This window comes from Condylura cristata, unplaced genomic scaffold (genome assembly GCF_000260355.1).
Source record: "Condylura cristata isolate star-nosed mole 26May11 unplaced genomic scaffold, ConCri1.0 scaffold00027, whole genome shotgun sequence".
NCBI lineage: Eukaryota > Metazoa > Chordata > Mammalia > Eulipotyphla > Talpidae > Condylura > Condylura cristata.
Genome location: NW_004567128.1, coordinates 8,972,306 through 8,987,078, shown reverse-complemented (window position 1 = coordinate 8,987,078; position 14,773 = coordinate 8,972,306). Strand labels below are relative to the sequence as shown.

The window sequence follows — 14,773 nt, the reverse complement described above, 5'->3', positions numbered from 1 at the left end:
ATTCGGTAATAAATACACGAGTTAGTGGTGAATTCGAAAATGAGGTGGGGTCTTTCTGACAATTGATTTGTTAAAAACAAAACTTCTAAAATATAGAGAATCAAAAATAACTATTAAAATACATGGGTTAGGAGACAAAAGGAATTTTTCCCTAGACTTCATGGACTAGCATTTCATAAAACTGCTTCATATTCATAGACAAGAAAAGCCTGATTGCTTTTCTTTTCTTTTTCTTAAAGAACCACATACCTACAGCCAACACAGTGAGCACCAAGAATTTTTAAGGACTGACCCCCAAGACAGACCAATAGAACTCGCAGTCCATCTGTCCCTCTGTTTCCAAGTTCCAATGGAAAAATGAGTAGGTGATATCAATACAATGACAGTGTAAATACTGTTCAGGTATGGGAGATTGGAAATAGCATTCTTAGAAAATTGTGGGTAACGAATCAAAACATGCTAGTGGATAAAGAGAACAACCTAAAACCCCACAGTGATGAAAGTGTAATGATAATTTATGAAAAATAGGACCTGAAAACTATAGATTACTTAAAAAAAATCCTGATGATGCATCAACGTAGCATTCCTAAAAACCTTGGCAATCAGAATTATCCACATTCATGCCCATGCATTAAGCGCTTAACTGTATTGTTGGTTAAGTGGTTCTTAGAAAAAATACGGGGCCCTCCCTGGTGGGGCAATGGGTTAGGGCACAGCACTTCAAGCTAGCCGCAGCCTCATCAGTTCCAGTTTGAAAGCCTGCCCCGGAGGTGACCCACATGGCACAGCAGACCTCTCCTGTCCGGTCTGCTGCTCCCCTCAGGAGTGTGCTTTGTGGATTGGCCTGTTCTGACCCCACTCTATCTCTGGTGAATCCTCTCATCACACCTGCATCTCTGACCTGTACCCCAGTTCTCCATGCAAACATAAAATAAATCTTAAAAAAAAAAGAAAAAATATGAAATGAAGAATATTCATTCTAATGAATCATTTTATGATTATTCAATTTTCAACCTTTTAAAATCATTTAATAGGTTACTAATTGGTGATATCTAGTCTTAAGTAAAAATTAAAGTCTGTGAAACTATGTTTATTTGCGTTTAAGAATCACAGATAAGCCTTGCCACTTCTGAATCACGCTTTAGCCACCAGGAGCAATGCCAAGGACAGTCTATACTTTGAGTCACTGCCCTACGGTAGTAGACCAATGGGAAAAAATCTCCACAGGGCACTGCCAGGGCTTCGTTTGACAGTGACACTCTAGGAAGAATCCAATCATCCACAGAAATCACAGAATACATACAGACACGGGACAGTGACATTTAGCATAGGTAGCTAACAAATAACAAGTCTGCATGTACCTTGGTGAGGAAAGACATCTTGGCACACTGAACTATGGCTACTTTCTAGGTGAGTCAAGTCAAAATGGGAAGAAAGTGCTGTTGTAAAGAAATGTGAGCACAGAAATGGCTTTTCCCCCCTAAAATTAACTATTTTCTTATTTCACTTACACTGATCCTGAAACAATGTAGCTAAGTCAGGGAGCTACCAGACAAATCAAACTTTATACCTGCCAATACATTTAATTATAAATGCTTATATGTTGACAATACAGCAGTTTTTTTTTTTAACCTTTGTGATAATAATAGTGTCTTCTGTAATAGATGGTAAAATCCTTATGAACAGAAATGGCTTTACTCATCTAAAACTGTATGCTGGCATCAGACTGCTTAAAATCATATTTCAATTCTGCTACATTATAGCTCTATGGCAGTGAACAAACTGTTTCAAATCTGTAAAATAGATGTAATCAGGGTAGCAACCTCTGTTTAAGGATACAATGAGATGGTGTCTATGTTCTTAGCATAGGAGCTTAGTGATCAGTAAATGTCAGCTATTATTAGTGATAGCAGCAGCAACAGTCTTAGTTTTTGTGTATTCCCTAGCACTCTGCTGGGTCCTACACATGGTTGATACTACTGGAATTGCTCAAGTCTCCCCTATGTTATTTTTTGAGGGACAGTATCGTGTGTTGACTAAGAAAGAAACTGCTAAGGTCAAATCCCAGCTCCACCAATTACTACTTACTTGAACAATGTACCTCAGTTTCCTAAGCTGTAAAATGGGGACAACATCAGCACCTTCTTCCTAGGGTTGTTTCGAGGATTAAATAAGCTAAAATTAGAAAATTACTTAAAGTAGTATCTGTTTCATAATGTTTATTTAAATGTCGAATGCAATAAAAAACAACACAATTTAACATGTCTCTTAACAGCTCTCCTCAAGGAGCTCTATCAAAAATCCCCTCCCAAGGTGAAAGAATGGCTAAAAGTACTTAACAGAAGTAACAAGTGAATGTTTGCAGCTATATCCTACATAACTAAGTCACAGAAATATCAGTACATTATGAAAGGAGCTATCCAGATTTTTGAACACCTACTCAAAATCTGTTTTAAATAAGCTATCTAAAAGAAAAAAAAAACAGCACATGATCCAGTTTGTGAAAATATACCTGCAGGGAGCCTGGATCCATAATCAAGTTTTACTTGCCTTGGCATCTCAGTATGTAGATTTAAAATTAATATTCTGTTTATGAGAATATCTGTTTATTCTGTTTATATTCTGTTTAGAATAGCAGCTTTAAGGTGAGAGCAAATTGTCATATGCATGTCATATCAAGGGAAAAAAAGTCCTGTATCATTCTCTATCCACAGTTTTTCATCACTACATTTGAATTACACACACACACACACACATTGTCTGGCATGCATTAAGGTCAGAGGAGGGCTTTGATAGTTAACAATTTCCACATTTTCAGACAGAGAATCAGTGAATAGGTAAAATATAATTATGCTCTTTAAAAATACCAAAATCTGCTGGTTGACAGGCACATTATGACCTCTGTAATGAGATGTCAGTGAAGGGAAGCAGATAACCAGCCAGAACCAAAGCTGTGAGCTGGAGCTGGGGGGTGGGGGGAGCCAATACTGTTGTATTGGGGACACCCACGGAGCAGAACAGTTCTGTAAATCACCCTAATTAAAGGTGCAGACTGGCACCTGGCTTGACAGAGGCTCCAATGTGGTGTGGCAAGTTACCAGGTGCTTCCTGCACTCCCACATGCGTGGGTGGCCAGAGAGAGATCCGCCTGGCAGTCGTCTGTAAACTTAAACCAACCAGAGGCCACTTCAAGGAGGGGCTGATGAGTGCGGGGTTCTAATAGTGGAAGTGAAATGGAATGTTAATGATAAAACAAAGAAGAATTTAGTGACATGGGACAGCAAACACGATAGAAGAGGCTCAGAGTTTACCCCGGCATGTGGGACACCGAGCCTGTGGTGAGAGCCTGGCAACTTCGCCATGGGTCCACTCAGACTGACCTGGGAGGGGGGTGAGGTATGGGGCTCAGGACACGGAGGTGGGGCTCTCTGTCATCTGAGAATATCAACTAAGAGATACTGACAGGAGACCTGAAGTTCCTGTCACAGTCACTTATTCACTTACTGATCACACTGTTGTTTAGCGCCGCCACCACCTCCCCCCGCCTCCCTCCAGTAGCACAGACAGCTGAGGTTATGTAATGCATGAAATGGAGATATTACCCACGGGAGAAAAAGATGTACTGGGGAGAAAGACATTAAGCATTCCCATAAACAAACTTATAATTACACATCATAAGAAAGGCTTTGGAGAAAATATACAAGGTGTTCAAGGAGCATAGTAAGAGAAACTGATCTAGTTTAGGGGTCCTCAGGACAAAGTATCTCTAAGTATCTCTGCAATTTCTGATTTACATAGGAATCAGCCAGGAGGATAGAAAAGGTTTATTCCTTCTCAGTAGAGAGAGAGCAAAAAAAAAAAAAATAAATAAATAAAAAAATAAAGGTGGAAAAGATGGTTAGATGGTTGGAAAACCAGGGTAGTTAGACATGGTGCACGATTTCCTTTTAAATAACTTCAAAGAAAAAATATGAACTGGAACAACAAGTATATGGAATTAATAAAAAACAAAATTGTGCATTTTATGGTCCAGTAGACTTCTAAATATTCTTTATTATTATAAAAAGATTTCTGTTGTAATTAAGAGGCATGAGTGAAACACTGAAGCCAAACTGTATTTGCTTTGCTTTGTATATATTTCCTGGGATACTTTCAAACACAGACCACTGAGGATTATACTTTAGATCTGTTTATAAGAAACACCTCACACATTCATTAATAAACTGCCTAAGGGTATTTAATGCTGACATGTTCCTGCTATTAAAATCAACTAAATTTTCTAAGTTTTGAACTCCGACCACACAGAGCTAGTATTACAGCAGAGAGAGCAGACTACGAAAATCAGTACCCAATTTCCTAATTAAGTGCTGTTCCATTAAATGGTGATGGTTTGCTGGTGAGTTGGTGGTAGGAAATGTAAGGGGACTACACCTGAGAGTAGAAGCAAACATTGTGCAAAAAGCAATGATGGAAACACATATAAAAAAATGTCTAAAAATTACAGCTCACCTTAAAAAAAAAAAAAAAAAAAAAAGGGTGTGCTGTGCAAAGAAAGTCACGGACATCCATAATGCACTCCGCAGCTTGCCATTACCTATCCTCTACACCTGAGAACAGTTGCGAGGTGTCACGCCATCTGCTTGGGTTTCTTTCTTAAAGCTTTCCCATGTTCTACACCTACAGCATAGGGCTCTCTTACAGCAGTGAAACACTGATTGTTTTTGATATGCTGAGCCTATAGCAGTTGTTCAAATTACTTAAAAATTTGTAGTTTATGTTTTTCATGGACTCTTTTTTTTTTTAAAGATTTATTTATTTATTCATACAGAACTGGGGTATAGGCCAGAGATGCGGAGGGTGAGAGGATTCACCAGAGACAGAGCGGGGAGCAGAACAGGCAGATCGACGAAGTACACTGCTGAGGGGAGCAGTGGGCGGGTCAGGAGAGGTCTGCCTGGCCATGTGGTCACCTCCAGGGCAGGAGGGGAGCGAACTCATGTGGAAGTGGCTTAAGCTTCTTTGTGCTGTGCTTTAACCCGCTGCGCCACCAGGGAGGGCCCTTTTCATGGACTCTTAATATGCAACTATTGTTTATTGGCACAATAAGCTCCCCTTTAACCAAAATGGCATCGCATGGGCTGACTTTGTGAATGCTCTGCCATTGTCCTAGATTCTCAACATCCATCTGGCCTGAGCTTAACAGCCCTGCCTCTGGCCTCACTGCTCTCTACTAATGCCCTGCCCCGGAGTGATCCAATGTGCCAATCTTCTTACGCAAGTTCCCAACTCAAAATCCTTCAACAGCTCTTTGTTACTGCAAGAATGAGTTTAAGTACTTTATCATAAAATTACCGATCTACTTCTCTAAGCCCAACCACTGTCCTTTCTTCACCTGCTGTCCCTCAATTTTTAATGAAACAACAATTTTGTGCCTTATGAAGTCCCTGGAACATGCCATCTTCTCACAGAGCTGTGGCACATTCTCCCCAAAGTACTGCCGCTCATCTTTCACTCTTCACTCAATGATCCTCATTCTGAAGTTTGGTCTCACTTCCCCAGCGGCTAACACCTTCCTTCTTCTATGGCCCTTCTATGTCTCTTGTACCCACCCATTACACCAGTTACATTATACTGGGACTTTTGGCTTCTTTCTCCCCAAATAATGGTGCACTACATCTTCCCATTTTCCATTTCAAGCATCATCCGTCATATCTGGTACACAGTACATGCTCACCATTTAATAAAATCATGAATATATTAAAAATCCCACTTTTTATGTTGAATTTTACAGCTACCCATTTACTGTGTTTATCAGATGGACAATTTATCAGCTAATATAGTCTCCATCACTTGTGTGCCTATTAAGTTGCTTCATTAAAATTCTGGGCCCTTCCTGGTGGCGCAGCGGGTTAAAGCACAATACAGAGAAGCTTGAGCCACTTCCGCATGAGTTTGATCCCCGCCTGCCCCGGAGGTGATCCATATGGTGTGGCAGACCTCTCCTGGCCCATCCGCTGTTCCCCTCAGCAGAGTATATCGTCGTTCTGCCTGTTCTGCTCCCCACTCTGTCTCTGGTGAATCCTCTCACTGCCCCTGCACCTCTGGCCTGTACCCCAGCTCTGTAAGCACAAATAAATAAATCTTAAAAAAAAAAAAAAAAAAAAACCTACCCCACTACAACATATAAACTCACATTGAACTCAGGAGTTTTAAGGGAGTTTTAATGGCACAAACTCTAAAATTGGGATCTTTTGTGAAAGTTTAGCAGTAAGGTAAAAATAATCATCTAGAATTTACTCCAAAGAGTCACGTGTCAGTCTCATAAAAGAAAGTTGGATCGCATAGTGTTTGCGATGTTACTCACATGGTACAGCGTGGTCTCTGGCACAGGTGTGCCCATGATGTCTTGTCTCAGTGCATCCATTTGCAAACTAGGTAGCAACGAATAGTGAGTCGGGCTATTACTCTTGTCACCCTTCTTTTTTGACTTCTTCCCTGTGTCTTTTTTGCTGTTTCTCTGAAACATGTATTCTTCTTGAGCAATTTTTTCATTGCTCATATAGCGGAGCAGAGAGTTTTCTATATAAAGAGAGATAAATGTACAAATGTAAATATGCAAATACTCCATATCTGCCATTTTTCCTTAGTGGTGCTATTAACTTCTATTTCAGAAATATCATGATGTAATATATAAAATATCTATGCAGTAAAAATATAGGACCTTAATTTTTTGGGATAATAAGGGAGTAAGAAATATGTAGGTTAATCCTCCAATTTTGATCTCTGGACCAACTATATCAGAATCACCTGCAGATTTTGGGATAGAAGTTCTGGATGTATGACTCATAATTTTTAATAGGCTCCCCAAGAGGGATTCTGCTAAAACTTGACAAACACTGACTTAGGCACAGTAGGGTAATATCCTTGGAGAAGTTTGAGAACGCGTTATGAACCAATAGTCAGGAAACTTAGTTCATAAAATCTATGCTTAAATTGACAGCCAACATTTAGTACTTCATAAGGCTTCCACCCTTCCCCACGATGTCACTATCATATGAAGTCTCACAAGAGTGACTTGTAGATGGCACATGATAAGCATGTCTCTTTTTGCTTTCTTCCTTATTAATTCTATAAAACAAACGAGGCTAGAGACTGAAGTTTGGAAAATGGGATGAACACACAGATGTAAAGGAATCTGTTAATGTTCCTATATTTACCAACATTTTCAGAAATGCTCATGTGTAAAACAAGTGTTAAGAAGACTAATGAAGCAGATACTTATGTTTGCTTATTCTTACGTGGTGTGTAGGTCTGTGTAGTAATGAAATAAATTTTGTACACTGACTAGAAATAACAGGAAAATGGGTTAAACATACCATGAAGGAAGATTAGGTTCTATGAAGTGCTTTGTTTGGATTTGTTTTAATTTTTGATCTACAACCTTATGGCTCTCTGTTTTGAAAGTGGAAGTAGCATCATGACCAACTGGGCCCACCATATCCATATTGAACAAATCCTATCTGGTACTGAGATTTTCATTTGCTCTCTTTACAGCTCACCTCAATAGCAAGATAAGTGAACATAAACACTTACTTTTGGTAGATACGTCATGTGTAGCCCACCCCCAAGTAAGAAGATAACCCTGAACAGCAAACAGAAGAGAAATAAAAGCAAAGCAGGTTTTTTTTCCATTTCTCTATGGTTTACATTAGAGTCACTGGCCCAGTGTCCATTAGTCTTTACCCATGTTTCACTGTTCATTTTAAGGTTGTATACAAATTAGTGTGGCTGCATTGTGGACCAATGGGACTTATCACAAGCTACCCCTATTTACTGACCTCAATTCATTTATGCAGTTTCACACTTCTGACTTTGTTTTCCAAATATTACTTTCAAATAACAATCAGATAGTCCTTTTTACACTGTACTTATCTACCCCAAATCCATTAGGGACATTCAGAAGATATCCATGTAGTAAAAGATCAAGAAAGTCAAACATTTGTCTGAGTTGGCTTGTATATACCATAAAGTCAATGAGACAATGAAAATTTTTCCACTGAAGCTGTATCATCCTATTTAAAGAACATTTAAATTTGCTTTTTGTTTCAATAGCCCATCCTACACTGAAATTCTAGAACACTTACCTCTTCTACTATCTCTCTTCATCTTATTTGGATCTTCATAGTCCCCCACCCAATTATATTCCACTGGCATAGATATAGGTCGTAGCTTGCCTAAACACAGAGAACAAAATTCACATCACATTGTTTTTCTTCCCCATGTCTGCTCAAATTTACACTGATTTTTAGCCACAGTCTGCAAAACACACTCACTCATATGCAACATTATGGTTGGCATTGTGTAGATGAAAAATGTGTGTTTTGAGCCAGAAGGTGAAACTGCCTGTGGCAACTGGCCAGACAATAATGCAAACTTAAGGTACTTTTTATATGTCATAAAGAATAGCATAGGTTTGCTTTCTCAGGAGCCCCAGACTTTAAGAGTGTGGTCCTTTATAAAGAGGGTCATTATTTCATTTTTTAAGAACTGAATCTCTGTCTTATTCCTCAACGCTCAAGTGTCTAGATCTTGACAGCCAATCTCTAAGATGGTTGTCCTTATGTTAGACCTGCATGCCAGGACATCTACCAATTGTTTCACGCTGGAAAACCACAATGCTAGTTTGTCCTCTTTACTACCTCCTAACTCCTACTACTATACATTTTGGATACCACTGTACCTCAGCAACATGATTGGATTCTCTTTCATAGTCTGTAACTGCACCTGCCCCAAGCATCTCTTTTGCTGCAGAGTACATGACTAGTTTACCGATCAAAGTAGTCACTGTTTTGGCCTGTCCCATTTGCTCTATTCCTTTTCCATTTCCCTCTGTGATTGTATTTCTACTAGCCAGCATCTTCCTTTAGCAATCAGAACTCATGGCATAGACGTCAAAGAAAACTTCTTGGTAAGGCTGCAATGTACTATTTTTGACCTGCTTGAAAAACTCCTAATGCACAAAACAGCCAAAGAAAATTATATAGAAGCTTATAAAGGACACAGGCATACCTTGTTTTATTGTGCTTTGCTTTATTGTGCTTTTGTTTTGTTCATTAATAAATTGAGGGTCTGTGACCACCCTGTGTCAAACAAGTGTATGGGAGCCATGTGCTCCCTTCATGTCTATGTCACACTTAATTAATGCATGTACCCTATTTTTTTTAGATATAACATCAGTGTACTTAATAGATTATGATATAGTGTAAACATAAACTCTTATATGCACCAGGAAGCCAAAAAAGCTGTAGGGTTCATTTTATTGTGATATTAGCTTTAGTGCATTGATCTAGAACCAGTCCTACACTGCATCCAAGGTATGTCTGTACTGAGTACATATCTGGCATATGGTAGGAGCTGAATAAATGTTGACTGCATGGAAAGCAGGTGCACACAGGACTGGTCCATAACAATGATGACTGTAATGAGCATGATGACAGTACAAACACACACATCATTACTATAGGCCACATACTGTTTAGGGTTTTACAAGTATTGTTTGATCCTCGTATTACGAGAACTATACTATCATTATCCTGATTTTACCAGATAGAGAACCTGAAAGAGGTTAGATAATTTGTCCAAGAACACACCTGGAAAGTGGGTAGTACCAAGTTTCAAATCCAGGCACTCAAACATTACTGCTGCCACCATTCCTGGTGACTTCAATACCCACCCTCCAATATTCCTGGCCTCTCCGTTTCTCTGTCCATTTCTATGGCCATGTGCTTACTCTTGTCATCGGTAAAGGCTGTAACATCTACCCCCTAGTATTCCATTTTCCAGCTACTACTGTTTGCCTGTCCAGTCTCCAGTTGGATATTCCAAGTCCAAGAAGCCTTCCTTCCTTTCCACCTTTCAACTCTCTCTTCACTTTTCTTGCACAGCCAAAATTTGTGATCAGTCACTAAAATTAGTCCAAGTTAGAAGAGTTCTATTTCTGTTTCTTTTTTTTTATGGAAAATGTGCCAAACCTATGGCTTTTGAATATGTAGTTTTTCATTATGATTATTTATTTAGCATGTTTTGCTAAGCTCTTTTAAAGTCTGAGGTTGAAGTAGGCATGATAAAATTACTAATGAGCCAGACATTGCAGTATTTATTTAGTGGCTTCCTTTCAAGGTGCGCAAATGACTTTATAAATGATCTCTTATGATTCAAAAATTCTCTTGAAGTAGGTTTCTGTGCTTTTACAGAGGGAATTTGGGTGAGTTGATACAGATCAGCATATTCTGCTCATGGGGTGAAAGATTTTAGAAGGTTCTCCTTTTGTTATGTCTATTCAACTGCTTTGCAGGATCAGTCCTCCAGATTTTCAGTGTTATGAAAGCTTTATTTTCAAAATTCCTACTATTTATTTCTTTAGAATCTAGTTTTAAAAATAAACTCCAGTTCAGCCTGGGCACCAAAGCTGAAGCAATAACAGTTCTGACACTGTTTCTATATGTTAGCAAGAAAATTTTTTGAAAAGTGAAAAATCTAATGAACGAGCAGTTGTTTTACTTGTTCCATATGTTTTACAAATATATCATTTTATATACAAACTATACAATTATATAATATGCTTTTATTATATAATATGTAATTTTATTACATAATATATAATTACATATATTAATACTTTTCAAAGACTTGATTGGCTTAGAATCAAATGTATGTGTTCAAAAATAAGAAGAAATAAACTCACACATAGAATGTTAAATACTTAATTGTAGTCATTGTATTTGAGATCTCTGAGATTTCCATGAAGCCAAGTCACTGAACCATGTAATTAAGTCTTTGATATTTCTGGTTATTTCATCAACTATAGGGAAAAATTTGTAGAAGATTTAAACATTGACATTTCATGGAGTGATTTTTTTTTTCAGATATGTGCTATATACTACTAATACAAAATTGAGGAAATGTAATGAATTAGACCAAAAAAAAAAAAAAGAAATACAAAGTCTTAATTAAAATTTATTTTTGGAGGATGTCAAACTTTTGTTTTTATTAATAAAACTATGAAACTATGAAATTATGAAAACTATAAAATTAGCAATGTGAATCAAAATAAGTATCAAAATAAGTATTTAAAAGTATTATCTGTTTAGATATAACAAATAATGTTGCTTATAAATATTACTTTCTAAATTCACTTTATGTTATGCTGAAATACTGAAACAGTGACACAACAACGTAAGGTAATATTCTTTTATAAATAGCAGTCTTGGGCAGACTGAGAAGCAGACAATGTTTTAAAAATTCTAAACACATAGGCTTTTGATCATAGCTTGGAAATGTTTGCCACTGTATGTATATAGCAGCATTTTAATTTAACTTGACAACAAAGTTCAAATGGAAAAAAAGCTTTGTGGTTTGATGCTTTAGTACTGGTGATACAACAAAAAAGAGCACTATAAGCATTATTGTTGTATATGAGATGGACACTATTACACCAATACACAAAGTATATTTTATGCTTTTGTGATGTTTTAAGGTTTATTAAATATATATGACTAATTCCTATGCAAAAATTTAATTAATGAGAAATAAAAAATACAAAAAATTTAAGATATCTCTTTAAGAAATAACATATACCTACTAATTCTTGATGAAAACCAATAATCACCGAAATAAAAAAAAAGTCCATTAAAATTTTTTTGCCGACTACTTCTTAAAGTAACTTTATCCCTCTAAACATAAAGCTCACTTCATACACTATCATTAATCTTGTGATATCTCTATGCTGGTTAGTTTCATAGTTAAGCTATTATTTTGTCACTTGACTATTCATATCTGTTGTACATCTGGAGTTTTCTAACTGTGATGGCCAAGAGAAGCACAAACTGTGGGCTGTAATTCTCTCTGTAGTTTAATATAAGTAATAGAGTTGAAAGAGTAATACTTTTAGATTTTATGTGTATTTTATTCTGAAATTGGTGGCAAATATATTTTTTCATTATGAATGCTGCAATTAAACACAGAATACTAAATATAATTTTGAGAATAATGAAAAATAAGGCTTGTAATGAGTATTTTATTATTTAAAATACTGTTTTAATATGAAATTACTATGTTTTAATGCTAGTGTAAGAACTGCTTAAAAATAAAGTAACCCTTTCCTTAGGTAATAATGCCATTCAGAGCTATTAGAAATGTTACAATGCCTGTTAGGCATATATGGTGGTTTTTATATGATACTTTGTTTATAGGGTTTTCTGCATTTTGACAGAAGACAGGTCTTATATATTACTGTTGTAAATGTTCCTGGGAAAGACTGACCCAGAGCAGAGTCACTGAATTTTTCCTGAATGCTCCAGTGAAAGGATACTAGACATTAGGGATGTCCCAAGTCATTGGGTTCTTCACTGGATCCTGTCCCCTCCTACCTATTCAGGACATCATTTGCACATTCCTCCCTTTCTTTGTCTCATGGGATCACTTTTTTCTCCCTTTCTACACAATGATTTCCATTAGCAGATAAACATGCAATTCCTATAACCTAAAAAAAAAAAAAACAAAAAAAAAACCACCTCCTTTCACTGCTAAAATCCTACCCAGCCACTACCTTGTTTCTTTGCTCCCCATTTGCAGGAAAATTACTAGAAGACCTCATTTATATTCTGTCTCCAATTCCTCCCCCCTTCCATCCCCCTTTTTTCCTAGCTTTACTGAGGGTACGACTGACAAGCAATTTTATATATTAAGGTTGCAAAACATGACGTTTAAGGTATACTACAAGGTAATTTAATCTACGTGCACTGTGTAATGCTTACCACAATTTAATTAATTAATACATCTACCACCTCACATAGTTACCACTTAACCTTTTTGTGGTGAGAATACTAGCAAACCTCAGCATCGGATGTTCTCAAGAAATTAAAAACAGAACTATCATATGATCCACCAAGCCCATTTCTGGCTATATCTCCAAAGGAAAGGAACTCAGTCTCTCAGAAGTGACACCTGCACACCCAAAACTTGGAAACAACTTAAATGTCTGTTAACAGATGAATGGAAAGAGAAATATGTACACACACACACTCAGCTATAAAAAGAACTGACATTGAAAACAATCCAGATCCATCAGGTGGACATTATGCTAAGTGAATAAAGTAAACAAAGGAAGGCTCTTTCTCATGCACTGGGCCCAAGAATCAAGCTAAGTATTAGTTTGTTTTCACAGTTTCCTTCCTCTTCCTTCCTGTCACCTTTCTGTTTCCCTCTTTCCTTTTACTTTCCTTGCTTTCTTTCAGGAAGTATGTGATTTGACCAACACTATTCATTTTTTCTAGAAAGCTGTAAGTAATCAACCAGAAAAGCAGAATTTGTTTCCGGACTTCCCCTACAAACAGTCCCATAGTGAGCTACCCATGATGTCTGTTGAACTACTACTAAATTGCTGCCTTTTTCAACTCTGTCACTTTTTAAAACCTTCCTTCCAAACATGCTAAAATCATTAAGTTTTAGGGTGTTAAACAGCATCTGAAAAGCAGGCTTTTCAAGTTGCCAGAGTGGAAAAACACACTTCTACTTAAGTCTGACATACCCTTTTGTGCTCACAAAAAAGTTTTCTGTAGAGCGTAAGTAGAAACATACACACACACACACACACACATACACACATCTGTTCTGAATATTTTAACCAGTATTTTGATGAAAATGAGTATAGTAAGGAATGTTAAGCTATCAGCATACCATGTACACCCATCAAACGCTCCACATACCAGACAGAAAAATTACTTTCAGATGGCTGACTGCATTTCTAGGAAAACATCTTAAGGTTATTTAAGGTAGAGAATAACACATTTAAAGAGGAATAAAACTAAATTAAATGGAAAGCTAGTACTTTTTTTATGGATAAAGGTAACATATCTGGATCTAATAAAATAAGTAAGAATTGGGCACTTTGATCTCTAGAGCCATATTTTTTAAAATTTCATTTTTGGATAAAAGGCCTTGGGGAAAAACTTGGCTTATAAACATCACAATGTGATGATTATTTAAGTACTAACTTTCATGACTTAAAAATAACATAAATCAAACCCCAAAACCAATTATTAACTTGAAATTATTTTCAGTTTTATTAAGAGTAAAAACAGTATCTCATATCAAATAATAAGGTACATCATTTGTACATTTTCCTATTACATTCTCAAAGTGACTTATTTGCATATCATAATCCAACAAGAGGCTGATATTCAACATCTACAAAGAACTCACACACCCTAACAAAAGGTAAACGATTAAAAAAATAGGAAGAGCTAAATAGACACTTCTCCAAAGAAGACATACAGATGCCTACAGGCACACAAGAAAAAAATGCTCTTCATCATTTATCATCAGGGACATGCAGATCAATGGGATACCACCTCACATCCCTGAGAATGGTCCATAACAAAAACACCAGAAACAAGAGTTGGGAAAGATGTGGAGAAATAGGAACCCTCACACATTGTTGGTGGGACTGTTGACTGCTCCAGTCCCTAATGAAAATAGTATGGGGGCTTCTAAAAATATTAAAAACAGCTGACATATGATCCAACAATTCCACTCCCAGGTATCTACCTGATGAATGCAAACACTCTAATTCAAGGAATAGTTGCACTGCTCTATGCATTGCAGCACTAGTCACAGTAATCGGCTATGGAAACAACCTAACTAACTGCCCAACAACAGAGCAGTAGATTAAGAAGAGGTAGTATATGTATAGCAGAATACTATTCAGCTATTT

General features: G+C 36.9%; 1 protein-coding gene across 1 annotated transcript in view; it reads right to left on the bottom strand.

Annotated features, from left to right (window-relative positions):
* CNKSR2 (connector enhancer of kinase suppressor of Ras 2) overlaps positions 1-14,773 on the bottom strand; it is a 207,601-nt gene that overhangs the window by 69,176 nt on the left and 123,652 nt on the right. The window contains exons 12-13 of the mRNA XM_004690082.1: positions 8,145-8,234; positions 6,365-6,579 (exon numbers count right to left, since the gene is read on the bottom strand). Coding sequence (XP_004690139.1) covers positions 6,365-6,579; positions 8,145-8,234 — 305 coding nt within the window. The remainder of the gene's footprint in view (positions 1-6,364; positions 6,580-8,144; positions 8,235-14,773) is intronic.